At 63.1% G+C, this 14430-nt stretch overlaps 1 protein-coding gene across 1 annotated transcript in view; it reads right to left on the bottom strand.

Annotated features, from left to right (window-relative positions):
* SLC6A19 (solute carrier family 6 member 19) overlaps positions 1-14430 on the bottom strand; it is a 34452-nt gene that overhangs the window by 4174 nt on the left and 15848 nt on the right. The window contains exons 3-10 of the mRNA XM_064375845.1: positions 10294-10431; positions 8585-8766; positions 8000-8110; positions 7509-7621; positions 4959-5087; positions 4690-4846; positions 1238-1442; positions 958-1117 (exon numbers count right to left, since the gene is read on the bottom strand). Coding sequence (XP_064231915.1) covers positions 958-1117; positions 1238-1442; positions 4690-4846; positions 4959-5087; positions 7509-7621; positions 8000-8110; positions 8585-8766; positions 10294-10431 — 1195 coding nt within the window. The remainder of the gene's footprint in view (positions 1-957; positions 1118-1237; positions 1443-4689; positions 4847-4958; positions 5088-7508; positions 7622-7999; positions 8111-8584; positions 8767-10293; positions 10432-14430) is intronic.

Genomic DNA, 14430 nt, shown 5'->3' with positions numbered 1-14430 from the left:
TACAAATCCCACTGCCGGGGACACAGGACAGGCTTCCTGCAGGGCTGTGCCTGCTCGGTGTTAACTGAGTCTGTCCAATTATTTCTTTTCTTTTCTTTTTTGAGATGGAGCCTCACTCTGTCGCCCAGGCTGGAGGGAAGTGGTACAATCTCAGCTCACTGCAGCCTCCACCTCCCGAGTTCAAGCGGTTCTCCTGCCTCAGCCTCCTGAGTAGCTGGGATTACAGGCATGTGCCACCATGCCTGGCTAATTTTTGTATTATTAGTAGAGACGGGGTTTCACCATGTTGGTCAGGCTGGTCTTGAACTCCCAACCTCAAGTGATCCGCCCACCTTGGCCTCCCAAAGTACTGGGATTACTGGCGTGAGCCGCCATGCCTGGTCCTGCCAGATCATTTCTAAAGCTGTTGCCACCAAGAGCCCCATCTTCCAGGTCCTGCCCGGCAGTGGCAGCCAGTGCCCGGGATGTTTGGCTGAGTGGACGGCTGACGGTGTCTGTGTCCCTGCCTTCCCTTGTCTGAGGCTCTATTGCACTGCTGGAACCTCTCTGCCCGCTAGAAAGGCCTGGGGCACCAGGGAAATAAGGCACCCCGCCACACACACACACACACACACACACACACACACACACACACACACAGAGGACGTCCCAGCCACAGGCCCTGCAGTGGCTTCGAACAGACAGCTCTGGCTTCCTGGGTGGGCACCGCCAATGTCTGGGCTCCACCAGGCTTCTGGCTCCCAGCAGCACAGAGCTCCCACTACTGGCACGCCGGGGCCCTGCTGATGCCCTCTGCTCCTGCCAGGGCAGGCCTATACCAGCCTCCACGGCCAGCCGAGGCCCCGAGTCATAGCCTCTCGCTCTGGACCCGGAACATGGCTGGCTCCTCCCTCACAGGAATGCCCTGTGACCTGGCTTTTCTGCATTGGAGGCGCCTGTCCCCACCATGGCCCCTACCTGTCCACGCCATACACGTAGACCACAGCGAACATCTCGCAGAAGGCGATGATGAGCAGGGGAATGGAGCCAGCGTAGCTGTCCAGCAGGGAGAGCCAGTACTGGCCGGAGTTCAGCGTGAAGATGATGCCAATGAGGAAGGTCCCCAGGCAGATGAGGCCTGCAGGCCGGGCGGACAGAGCTGCTCACAGGCCTGGGGGACAGAGCTGCCCACACACCCAGAGACTGCCACCTCACAGCTGGCACCATTGCCACAGGAACCCACCAGACTGACACGCACCTGTGAGCAGCTCCTTGGGCCACTTCGGGGGTATGACCTTGAGGTCCTGCAGAGGCACAACCACACCCTCCATGTTCCCAAACATCGATGACAGCCCGAGGCAGAAGAGCATGACGAAGAAGAGCACGGACCACAGTGGGGACACTGGCATCTTGGTGATGGCTTCAGTGAAGATGATGAAGGCCAGGCCTGTGCCCTCCACACCCTGCACGGATGGCACACAGTCACCAGGGCCTCTGCCCGCGGCGGGCTCCCTCTCCTCCCGGCCTGAGGTTCTGTGCACCCCACTCTACCGGCCAAGCCACGCAGCACGGGGCGGGCAGGTCTGAGCTGTCGAGAAATTTCTGGATCTTGTCTTTTAGGCTCAAAGTATGTTTTTAAAAGCTGAACTATGCATCAGGACTAGTAAGAGGAGCCCTTCAGCAAGCAGCGCTTGGAGCCCCGTTCCACCCACGGACAGGCTCTCCCGACCCAGGGAGCTTCTGAGATCGCACAGCTGTGACCCAGTGCAGCTGAGCCCTGGAAACGAGGCGTTTCACAAGTTGCCTATTAATAAACACATGCTCGGGACATGCTCAGAAGTCAGGTGGCCACCGGCCGGGTTAGAGCAGGCTGTGCCCACAGGCAGGCTCTCAGGTGAGAACCACCAAGTCACCACCATCTGGAGGCCCTAGGCCTGACCCTCTGCCCCTGTGTCTGGCCACAGACCGTCACCGAGAGCCAGGTGCCAGCCCATCACGGTTCCTGGTGATCGGCGGTCCTGGCTGTGGAATCTCCAGAGAAAAACCTCCACCCATGAGGCTGAGAGACCCGCCCAGCTCAGTGGGGCTCCCTGCAGGGATTGGATGTGGGAGGTCTCAAGGACTCATCCGAAGACAGGGTCCCCTACAGCCACTTAAAACATCTATGTGATTTCCAGGGACGAGAGCGGAACCCCTTACGCAGCAGGACATGGCTCATGGAGGGCTCTGAAGAGTTTAGAAGGAAATTGTCAGAAGCAGGCAGCAGCACACGCATACAAGGCGCCTGCTCTTCAGCGCAGGGTGGGAAGCAGGAGGACCCGAGAGGCTTGAGGAGGTGAAGGTGGGACGACTGCAGGGAGGCATCAGGAGGCGGGAGGAGGTGAGAGGTGGGAAGAGGTGTAGGGAGGCAGGAGGAGGTGGGAGGTGGGAGGAGGTGAGAGGTGGGAAGAGGTGTAGGGAGGCAGGAGGAGGTGGGAGCTGGGAAGAGGTGTAGGGAGGTGGGAGGAGGTGGGAGGCGGGAGGAGGTGAGAGGTGGGAAGAGGTGTAGGGAGGCGGGAGGAGGTGGGAGGTGGGAGGAGGTGTAGGGAGGCGGGAGGAGGTGGGAGGTGGGAGGAGGTGTAGGGAGGCGGGATGAGGTGAGAGGTGGGAGGAGGTGTACGGAGGCGGGATGAGGTGGGAGGTGGGAGGAGGTGTAGGGAGGCGGGAGGAGGTGGGAGGTGGGAAGAGGTGTAGGGAGGCGGGAGGAGGTGGGAGGCGGGAGGAGGTGAGAGGTGGGAAGAGGTGTAGGGAGGCGGGAGGAGGTGGGAGGTGGGAGGAGGTGAGAGGCGGGAGGAGGTGAGAGGTGGGAAGAGGTGTAGGGAGGCGGGAGGAGGTGGGAGGTGGGAGGAGGTGTACGGAGGCGGGATGAGGTGGGAGGTGGGAGGAGGTGTAGGGAGGCGGGAGGAGGTGAGAGGTGGGAGGAGGTGTACGGAGGCGGGATGAGGTGGGAGGTGGGAGGAGGTGTAGGGAGGCGGGAGGAGGTGGGAGGTGGGAAGAGGTGTAGGGAGGCGGGAGGAGGTGGGAGGCGGGAGGAGGTGAGAGGTGGGAAGAGGTGTAGGGAGGCGGGAGGAGGTGGGAGGTGGGAGGAGGTGAGAGGCGGGAGGAGGTGAGAGGTGGGAAGAGGTGTAGGGAGGCGGGAGGAGGTGGGAGGTGGGAAGAGGTGTAGGGAGGCGGGAGGAGGTGGGAGGTGGGAGGAGGTGAGAGGCGGGAGGAGGTGAGAGGTGGGAAGAGGTGTAGGGAGGCGGGAGGAGGTGGGAGGTGGGAAGAGGTGTAGGGAGGCGGGAGGAGGTGGGAGGCGGGAGGAGGTGGGAGGTGGGAAGAGGTGTAGGGAGGCGGGAGGAGGTGGGAGGTGGGAGGAGGTGAGAGGCGGGAGGAGGTGAGAGGTGGGAAGAGGTGTAGGGAGGCGGGAGGAGGTGGGAGGTGGGAAGAGGTGTAGGGAGGCGGGAGGAGGTGGGAGGTGGGAGGAGGTGAGAGGCGGGAGGAGGTGAGAGGTGGGAAGAGGTGTAGGGAGGCGGGAGGAGGTGGGAGGTGGGAAGAGGTGTAGGGAGGCGGGAGGAGGTGGGAGGTGGGAGGAGGTGAGAGGCGGGAGGAGGTGCAGGGAGGTGGGAGGAGGTGAGAGGCGGGAGGAGGTGCAGGGAGGAGGTGCAGGGAGGCGGCGCGGGGGAGGCCCCAGGCTGGAGGCTCTGACCTGCAGCAATGCTGGCGCTCCTCTGCACCCACTGCCGAGAGCAGGCCTGCCAGCGGTCGCGCACCATGGGGTTTATTTCTGTGGCGTTTCTAATAAAGGCAGGTGGGTTGAGGCAGAACAGCGGAGGGGCGCCTGGGGCCCCGGGGTGGGGAACGACAGCAAACAGACACCTTGCTGGCGTCGGACGGGGGAGCTGCACACAGCTGTGCAATGCACTGAAATGGTGAGTTTCACGGTGCATGATTACACCATGCTAAAGTTGCTTGTGAAAAAGAAATTTAGACTGGACAGCCCTGCCGGGTTCCTCCTGCCTGCGCTTCCTGCACTCAGAGGCCTCCTGCGGTTGGTGGAACAGGGGAGGCCTCTGCCTGGCTCCGGCTGGCTTGGAAATGGCTCCCTGTATCCAGCTCTTCTCCCAGAGGCCACCGGAGAAGCAGCGCTGGGTCCTGAAGCGCCTAATGCCCGCAAAATATGGGGGGGCTCCCCAAAAGAAAACCGCGTGATTAAAATCAGCAAATGTTGACCTTTAACCGTATGAACGTCTAAACTTCACTGACTGGAAACAGTGTTCAAAAGCCCTCGTTACAGGGAGGAGCCTCAGCCGCAGGAGACAGGCCCTGGTGGCCTCACAAGTTCAAAAACGGCTGCAATAACCCTTCCAATGTTTATAGACGTCGTCGTAACACAGGCGGCCCCCCGGGGTGTTCTGTGTGTCTGATGGGAGAGAATGGAGGCAGCCCGATTTTCCCGGCTCCTGCCTCTGACTGTAACGGGAGCCGCGGAAGTGAAATCTCATGGCCCGGCAGACTCTGGCAGCTGGGACTGAAGACCCGGGTGCCAGGCAGGGCAGACAGCAGGAACTGGGCCTCCCGGCTGAAGCTCGGCATCCACGCCCTCCACAGGCCAGGGGCCCAGGGCAGCCAGACTCTCGGGTGCCAGCAAGGGCTGCCCTCTCCCTGCCTCTACCGCGGGGACAGGCCTACCTCCGAGAGGAAGGAGTTCATGTCGCACGTCTGGAACACCAGCTGCGCGTAGGCCGCGGGGTCGGTGTCGTTGCACAGCCGCTGCATCTCTGTGAAGTTCTCCGGGGTCACGCTGCCTTCTGCCAGGTCGAACCCGTTCATGAGGGTCAGGATGTTCCTGTAGGTGAGATCGAGGCTGATGGCCAGTCGGGGCCGGAGAGGCTGGGAGGCTTCCTGGAGGCGCAGCCCAGGCGCCGGGACGGCGGACGGAAGCAGGGACGGCAACTCACGTGTCGAAGCAGTCGTCATAGCGCTGTGTGGCGCGGAAGCCGATGACGGAGTAGACCACTGTGGCCGCGTACACCGACGTGAAGCCGTTAATGATGGACACGATCACCGAGTCCATCTGGCAGTTGTTGCTGAGGACGAGAGCAGCGTCATGGTGGCCAGCGATGGGGCCCCAGGTCAGGACACGGCTCGGGGCAGAACCCGCATCTCGTCCAGAGCATGCGCCCAGGAGAGAGAGGCTGAGCCGCTGAGCGAGGCGGGGAGGCAGCCGGAGCCCCAGCCCCACTCGGAGCAGGCTCAGGGGCTGCAGAGGTGGCCCCGGGGCAGTGCCTGGTCCCCTGCTGACCCAGCCTCAGCTTAGGGGCTGCCCGGGGCTCTGACTGCTCCTGATTCCCCAGATCACTCTGGTTATAGAGCTCAGGTCTCTTCCCTCCCCTCATGCCTGTGGTAACCTCTGTCAGTCCTCTAGGGACAGCTCCAGGCCAAAGACCTCACACCCATTCTCCCTAGCCCCCACCCTAGGCGCCCTGTCTGGCTGTTCGGCGGCTGAGGCCTCACCATTTCCTAAATGCAGCCTGCACCCAGCATGTCCTGCACTCAAGCCCCAACCTCCCTGACCCAACCCAGCCAGCTGGCTCCACCCTTCCAGTTTCAGCTGATGCTGACAACATCCTTCTAGATGCTTCCATCAAAGGCCGAATACGTTAGCCTCAGGGAAATGCCAATCAAACTGCAGCGAGACCTCACCGCACACCTGCTGGGTGGGCCAGAAACAGAAGTCAGACAATAACAACTGTTGGGGAAATTGGAGCTTCCTACACGTGGGTGGGAACGTGAGTGGTGCAGCCACTGGGGAAAGCATCCTGACAGCTCCTGGAGGAGCTGCCCACGGAGCCCGCACGACACAGCAGCTCACTCGGAGGTGCACACGCAGGAGAACAAAAGCATGCGTCCACAGGAACTCGCACACTCGGGCTCACGGCAGCATGATTCACTATAGCCATAACGCTGACAACGTCCACGGACAGATGATGCAGACACCGTGGTCTGTGCACACCGTGAAGCATCGCCCAGCCTAAACAGGAATGGCGCCCTGATGCCAGCTGTGATGGGCGGAGCCTTGAGGATATCGTGCCCCAGGCAGGGATCAGAATAGGGCCGTGGCGACCACCCCATTCGCAGGAAACGTCCTGACCAGGCAGAGCCACAGAGGCAGAGAGCGCATCAGCGCTTCCCCGGGGCAGGAGGGCAGGGCACTGGGGAGCCGCTGCTCACATATGCGGGGCTTTTGCTGTGATTGGAATGTTCTAAAACTGGACAGTGGTGATGGCTGGCTTCACAGCTCTGTGAGTGTACTTAAGACCGCTGGACCGTGCACTCCAAATGGGAGGATTGTGTGGTATGCAAGTGACCTGAATAAAGCTGTTATAAAATAATTCACCCTCGGTTCCACCTCACCCACTCCACACAAAGTCAGCGTTCTCAAGCCCGATGCCGCCCTGCTCCAGCTGCCTGCAGTGCCCAGGGCTCTCCTAGCACCTGCCCTAGGCACCCGGGGAAGCTCCTGAGGCCTGGGTGGGCTTCGCTGCTCCACCCAGTGCTGGCACAGTGACTCCAGTCTTTCCTGTCCCTCCAACACCCTCTGCCCCCACCCCCATCTTGCACATGCCTCCGAGCGCACCTCCCTCTGCTTCCCAGCCTTCCTGCCCGGGCGCTACACCTGCCAAGCCCCCCCCATGCCCAGGCCCCGCCCTCCACACCCAGGCCCCACCCTCCCTACCCCGGCCCCGCCCTCCATACCCAGGCCCCGCCCCCTTGCACTGAGGGCCCCTGTGTCTGACTCCAATCACACCTTCCCAGCCTAGAGGGGCACCCTGACCCCTAGGAGTCCTCCTTCACCCCCCCACCCCTTCTGCTCTGAGATTCTGGTCACCACACAGGATGATTTCTGTGCTTGCTTGTCAACCTGCAGGGGCTCAGGTCACTGAGGACGGGTCCTGATGCACCAGGTCGGGCACACAGTATGTGCTTCATAAATGTGAGTGGAAATGAACTGACCGCAGCTGCGCTCCTCCCAGAGGCTGCTGGGGACTCCAGGGTACACACCCGTCCTGGGGGCATTGGGAAGTGCAGAGGTGTGGGGGAGGGTGCAGTGGAAGGACCTGGCCTTGGTGGGGGATGTGGAGGGTGGCAGAGGTGTCACACGTCTGGGGACCTGGGATGCCGAGGGGTGGGCTGGGAGCGATGTGGGCGTGGAGCAGGGGTCTGGGGAGAGCACAGGAGGGGCCCGTACCAGGCACGTGGAGGGACAGGTGTGGGGGAAGCCGCAGGCGCCCGGCTCCTGGCCCTCCTCACAGGGAGGCCTGACCCTCCTCCACGCACTGCTCTCTAGACTCAGCTCACACAGACCCTGAGCGGGTGGGCAAGGGCCCGCTGGGGCACAGAGGCCCCAGCCACACAGCCACAGAGCGCTTTCCACCTTGTCTCTCATCCTCCCAGCAAGTTCTCCCTGGACTGAGAGGGAAACTGAGGCCCGCCATGCCCGCACTCACTGCACAGAGTTGTAGCTGGAGAAGGATATGAGGCCCCCGAAGGCCAGGGAGAAGGAATAGAAGACCTGCGCGCCCGCGTCCAGCCAGGTGACAGGGTTGGCCAGCTCCGTGACCTGCACCACACAGAAACCCTCAGCTACTGGCGGCTTGGACGGGGCCACGGGGACCTGGGAGGTGTGGTCCCGGGGAGGCTGGGGAGGGCCAAGGCTGTCGGGGTGGTCAGGCCAGGCCATGGCCCCCGGGGGCAGCAGCTAGTTCCTTCCCCGCAGGGGCTCCGTCAGCTCGTAGGGGCAAAGCCATGCTACCAGGAGCTGACCCGGGCCCCAGGGACAGGCCGGCCCCTTGCTGGCCCAGTGGACCTTCTCAGGCCTGGGCTGGCTGGGCAGCAGGCTGCCTGTCTCCGTGGGTGAGAGTTGGCGTTGAGGCTGGCAGGGGTGCAGGGCGGCAGGCCTCTCCCAGGGTCTCAGCCCAGGGCAGCCCCGGGGACTCACGTTGGGTGTGAAGAGGAAAACGATGCCGTTGGCGGCGCCCTTCAGCGTCAGGCCTCGGATGAGGAAGATGGTCAGGACGACGTAGGGCAGCGTGGAGGTGACGTACACAGCCTGCAGTTGGGCAGGGTGGGTGGGGCATGTGGGACGGGTGGGGAAGCGGGGCTGGGCCTCACAGGCTGCTGGGCCCCTGGGAGAAAGGGCTGGCCACTCTGGACGTCCCAACAGATTCCCACGTAGGGAAGATGGAGCCTTACTCTTCCATTTCAGCCTGTTTTATCCTCACCATCATCACCGTCTAACTCTTTCCAGCAGTTTGCAGTACTCCTGCATAACGCTGAGTGTCAAGCGGGCCAGCACCAAGTTCCTGGGGCCCCAAGTCTGGGCATTTCAGGAAACCCAGGGCAGGCAGGGCCCCTCCCACCCAGGCTGGTGAGCCTCAGGGCAGAGGCAGCACCGTCGGTGGGGTCTGGGGAAAGACAGAGCCTGAGACCCCCAGAGCTGGGTTCTGGGGTGCGGCCAGCAGAGGCAGGGCTGCCTGCACCCGCCCTCCGGAGCACTGACCGCCTGGCCGGGCCCGCGCGGTACCTTCCCGGTGGTCTCGATGCCACGGATGGTGCACATGTACAGAATACTCCACGCGCAGGCCAGGCACAGCAGCATCCACCACTGGACGGAGCCCGAGTCGCTGATGGACGTGGAGATGTTGAGCGTCTCTCGGTACCAGAAGTAGTCCACAGGGGAGCTCCTGGCACACTCATCCACGTACCCTGGGGAGAGGGCCATTCGCACAGCTCAGGGTGTGGGTCCCCCAAGGTGGGAGAATGGACACCACAGGCCCTGAGCTGGAAGACAGGCCAGCCACGCGCCAGAGGCCTTGACATCAGTGACATGCCCACACGTGCACGTGCACACAGGCACACATGCTTACGTGCACACACATGCACTCACGCAGCAACACATGTACACAGGCTCACACGCTCATGTGCATGCACTCACATGCACACATGTACACAGACACGCTCACGTGCATGCACATGCACTCATGCACACACATGTACACAGGCACACACTGGTGCACACACATGCACACATACACACACATGCACTCATGCTCACGTGCACGCACATGCACAACTGCACCCTCACATGTCATCACATACGTGCTCATGCACACAGCACACACATGCACACCTGCTCATGTGCACACACATGCACTCATGCTCACGTGCACACACATGCACTCACACACACACATGCACAACTGCACCCTCACATACACGTCATCACATACGTGCTCTCATGCACACAGCACACACATGCACACCTGCACACCCCGCACATGCCTACACATGTGCACTGGTTAGAAGGCTCCAGTCCCAACAGTCAGGTGCACCCTGGACCTCACGCTGCTCCCGCCTCCCTGTGTGAGCCCTGGCAGGGACATGGGGGCCTCAGAGCATGTGTGCTCCTGGGCAGGGCCCAGCCTGCAACCACCCGCTCCATACTCACCACGGTGGGCCTGTCTGGACTCGAGGAACCGCAGTGAAACCCTTCGAAGGGGGAAGTGGTCTAATTCCAGAGAACCTACATCCCCAGAGGCAGGAAAGGGCCCCGGCAGTCCCAGAGTGCAGTGAGGGTTCACATATTGTGGGGAGATCTGTCTTATTCCGGCCCCAGGGACCATCTTGCCAGCCTCGACTCAGCAGCGGTGTGCAGTGAAGCCCCGCTGTGCTGCTTGGCCCAGAAGCTGCTGGTGACCAAGCCGCTCAGGTCCCAGGGCCACCATGTGGACCACGGTGAGCCGAGTTCATGTCACACGTAGAGGGTCTACCCCCAATGCTCCCTCCCTGGGAGAGAGGGTTCTGCAAGGGCCGAGGTGGGAGGGCAATGTGGGGCCCACGTGGGCAGGACAGACCCATCTGTGCAGAGCAACGCAGAGATGCGGGGGCGGGAGGCGGCGGTCTGACACCATGTCCCTCCCAGGAGGATAGGGAGCAACCTCCCAGCAACCCTGAGCTCCGGGCAGGTGACTGGGGGCCCTGAGAGTGGGGACAGCACCCCCTAGGCTCCCACACTTTCCTCCCCAGGGCCTCGTCCTCTGCCACACCTCCTACACAAGAGCCACCACTTTTAAGGCCTTTTGTCTGGAGCTGCATTTTTTTGACACCCTGTTGCCTTGGGGCTCAGGTTTCTGCCACACCTGAGCTGGGTTTCATGAGGCCATGTGCCTGCATGAGAGCGGTGGCTGCCCCACAGGCGAGACGGATGTGGCTGGGACTGCTGCGAGGACGCACCTGTCTTGTCCTCGTTGAGTGGGCACTGGCTCCAGGGCAGAGGCTCCTGGAAGGAGTTGAAGAAGTACCACATGACCCAGGCGATGATGGTGTTGTAGTACAGCCCCACGACGAAGGACACGAGCATGGAGGCCACGCCTGCGGGGAGGCTGCTGCTCAGGCTTGGGGCCGAGGCGCGCCCTCCCCGCCACCTGTCCCCACTCCCCACAGGCGGTCCCAGGCCTGGTACAGCGTGTGGCCAGGAGGGGCTGCTCCAGAATCTGAGGGTAGATCCATTGTAGTCCAGGATCATGTTGCTGATACAGGGGTGCAGCATGCAGGAACCTGCCCTGCACACGCCTCCCCTGCACACGCCTCCCCTGCACACAGCTGCCCTGCACGCGCCTGCCCTGCACAGGCCTCCCCTGCACACGCCTCCCCTGCACACACCTCCCCTGCACACAGCTGCCCTGCACGCGCCTGCCCTGCACGCGCCTCCCCTGCACACGCCTCCCCTGCACACAGCTGCCCTGCATGTGCCTGACCTGCACAGGCCTGCCCTGCACACGCCTCCCCTGCACACTCCTCCCCCACACAGCTGCCCGGCACACGCCTCCCCTGCACACACCTGCCCTGCACACGCCTCCCCTACACACAGCTGCCCTGAAAACGCCTGCCCTGCCTACAGCTGCCCTGCACACAACTGCCCTGCACACGCCTCCCCTGCACACACCTGCCCTGCACATGCCTCCCCTGCACACACCTGCCCTGCACACACCTGCCCTGCACACACCTCCCCTACACACGCCTCCCCTACACACAGCTGCCCTGAACACGCCTGCCCTGCACACAGCTGCCCTGCACACAACTACCCTGCACACGCCTCCCCTGCACACACCTGCCCTGCACACACATCCCCTACACACAGCTGCCCTGAACACACCTGCCCTGCACACAGCTGCCCTGCACACAACTGCCCTGCACACGCCACCCCTGCACACACCTGCCCTGCACACGCCTCCCCTACACACAGCTGCCCTAAACACGCCTGCCCTGCACACACCTGCCCTGCACACACCTCCCCTACACACACCTGCCCTGCACACGCCTCCCCTACACACAGCTGCCCTGAACATGCCTGCCCTGCACACAGCTGCTCTGCACACAACTGCCCTGCACACGCCTCCCCTGCACACACCTGCCCTGCACACGCATCCCCTACACACAGCTGCCCTGCAAACTCGCCTCCCCTACACACACCTGCCCTGCAAACTCGCCTCCCCTACACACACTTGCCCTGCACACACCTCCCCTACACACACCTGCCCTGCACACGCCTCCCCTACACACACCTGCCCTGCAAACTCGCCTCCCCTGCACACACCTGCCCTGCACACGCCTCCCCTGCACACACCTGCCCTGCACACGCCTCCCCTGCACACTCATCCCCTACACACAGCTGTGCTGAACATGCCTGCCCTGCACACAGCTGCCCTGCACACATGTCCCCTACACACACCTGCCCTGCACATGCCTCCCCTACACACACCTGCCCTGCACACACATCCCCTACACACAGCTGTGCTGAACACGCCTGCCCTGCAAACTCGCCTCCCCTGCATACACCTCCCCTGCACACACCTGCCCTGCACACACCTGCCCTGCACACACCTGCCCTGCACACACCTCCCCTGCACACACCTGCCCTGCACACGCCTCCCCTACACACACCTGACCTGCACACTCGCCTCTCCTGCACACACCTGCCCTGCACACAACAGCCCTGCACACGCCTGCCCTGCACACGCCTGCCCTGCACACGCCTCCCTTGCACATGCCTGCCCTGCCTCACACCTGTCCTGCACACACCTGCCCTGCACATGCCTGCCTGCCTCACGCCTGCCCTGCACACACCTGCCCTGCACACACCTGCCCTGCACATGCCTCCCCTGCACATGCCTCCCCTACACACAGCTGCCCTGCACAGGCCTCTCCTGCACAGGCCTGCCCTGCACACGCCTCCCCTGCACACTACTCCCCTACACACAGCTGCCTGCACACGCCTCCCCTGCACACACCTGCCCTGCACACGCCTCCCCTACACACAGCTGCCCTGAACACGCCTGCCCTGCACACAGCTGCTCTGCACACAACTGCCCTGCACACGCCTCCCCTGCACACACCTGCCCTGCACACAGCTGCCCTGCACAGGCCTCTCCTGCACAGGCCTGCCATGCACACGCCTCCCCTGCACACTACTCCCCTACACACAGCTGCCCGGCACACGCCTCCCCTGCACACACCTGCCCTGCACACGCATCCCCTACACACAGCTGCCCTGAACACACCTGCCCTGCACACAGCTGCTCTGCACACAACTGCCCTGCACACGCCTCCCCTACACACATCTGCCCTGAACACGCCTGCCCTGCACACAGCTGCCCTGCACACACCTCCCCTACACACCCCTGCCCTGCACATGCCTCCCCTACACACAGCTGCCCTGAATACACCTGCCCTGCACACAGCTGCCCTGCACACGCCTCCCCTGCACACGCCTCCCCTACACACAGCTGCCCTGCACACACCTCCCCTACACACACCTGCCCTGCAAACTCGCCTCCCCTACACACACCTGCCCTGCACACACCTCCCCTACACACACCTGCCCTGCACACGCCTCCCCTACACACACCTGCCCTGCACACACCTCCCCTGCACACGCCTCCCCTACACACACCTGCCCTGCACATGCCTCCCCTGAACACACCTGCCCTGCACACGCCTCCCCTGCACACAACTGCCCTGCACACACCTCACCAGCACACAGCTGTCCTGAACACGCCTGCCCTGCACATGCCTCCCCTACACACACCTGCCCTGCACACGCCTCCCCTGCACACACCTGCCCTACAAACTCGCCTCTCCTGCACACACCTGCCCTGCACATGCATCCCCTACACACAGCTGTCCTGAACACGCCTGCCCTGCACACACCTGCCCTGCACATGCCTCCCCTACACACACCAGCCCTGCACACGCCTCCCCTACACACACCTGCCCTGCAAACTCGCCTCCCCTGCATACACCTGCCCTGCACATGCATCCCCTACACACAGCTGTCCTGAACACGCCTGCCCTGCACACACCTGCCCTGCACATGCCTCCCCTACACAAACCTGCCCTGAACACACCTGCCCTGCACACACCTGCCCTGCACACGCCTCCCCTACACACACCTGCCCTGAACACACCTGCCCTGAACACACCTGCCCTGCACACAGCTGCTCTGCACACAACTGCCCTGCACGCGCCTCCCCTGCACACACCTGCCCTGCACACGCATCCCCTACACACAGCTGCCCTGAACACGCCTGCCCAGCACACAGCTGCCCTGCACACACCTCCCCTACACACACCTGCCCTGCACATGCCTCCCCTGCACACACCTGCCCTGCACACGCATCCCCTACACACAGCTGCCCTGAACACGCCTGCCCTGCACACAGCTGCCCTGCACACACCTCCCCTACACACACCTCCCCTGCACACGCCTCCCCTACACACAGCTGCCCTGAACATGCCTACCCTGCACACAGCTGCCCTGCACACAACTGCCCTGCACACACCTCCCCTGCACACACCTCCCCTACACACAGCTGCCCTGCACACGCCTCCCCTACACACACCTGCCCTGCAAACTCGCCTCCCCTACACACACCTGCCCTGCACACGCCTCCCCTACACACACCTGCCCTGCACACACCTCCCCTACACACACCTGCCCTGCACACGCCTCCCCTACACACACCTGCCCTGCACACGCCTCCCTTACACACACCTGCCCTGCAAACTCGCCTCCCCTACACACACCTGCCCTGCAAACTCGCCTCCCCTGCACACACCTGCCCTGCACACACCTCCCCTACACACACCTGCCCTGCACACTCCTTCCCTACACACACCTGCCCTGCACATGCCTCCCCTACACACACCTGCCCTGCAAACTCGCCTGCCCTGCACACACCTGCCCTGCACACACCTGCCCTGCACATGCCTGCCTGCCTCATGCCTGCCTTGCACATTCGCTTTCCTTGCACACACCTCCCCTGCACACGCCTGCCCTGTGCACGCCTGCCCTGCACACGCCTGCCCTGC

Source organism: Aotus nancymaae, unplaced genomic scaffold (genome assembly GCF_030222135.1).
Source record: "Aotus nancymaae isolate 86718 unplaced genomic scaffold, 86718_ANA_hifiasm-v0.15.2.pri h1tg000014l, whole genome shotgun sequence".
Classification (NCBI taxonomy): domain Eukaryota; kingdom Metazoa; phylum Chordata; class Mammalia; order Primates; family Aotidae; genus Aotus; species Aotus nancymaae.
Note: the sequence above shows the minus strand (reverse complement) of the source record. Positions and strands in the feature narration are given on the sequence as shown.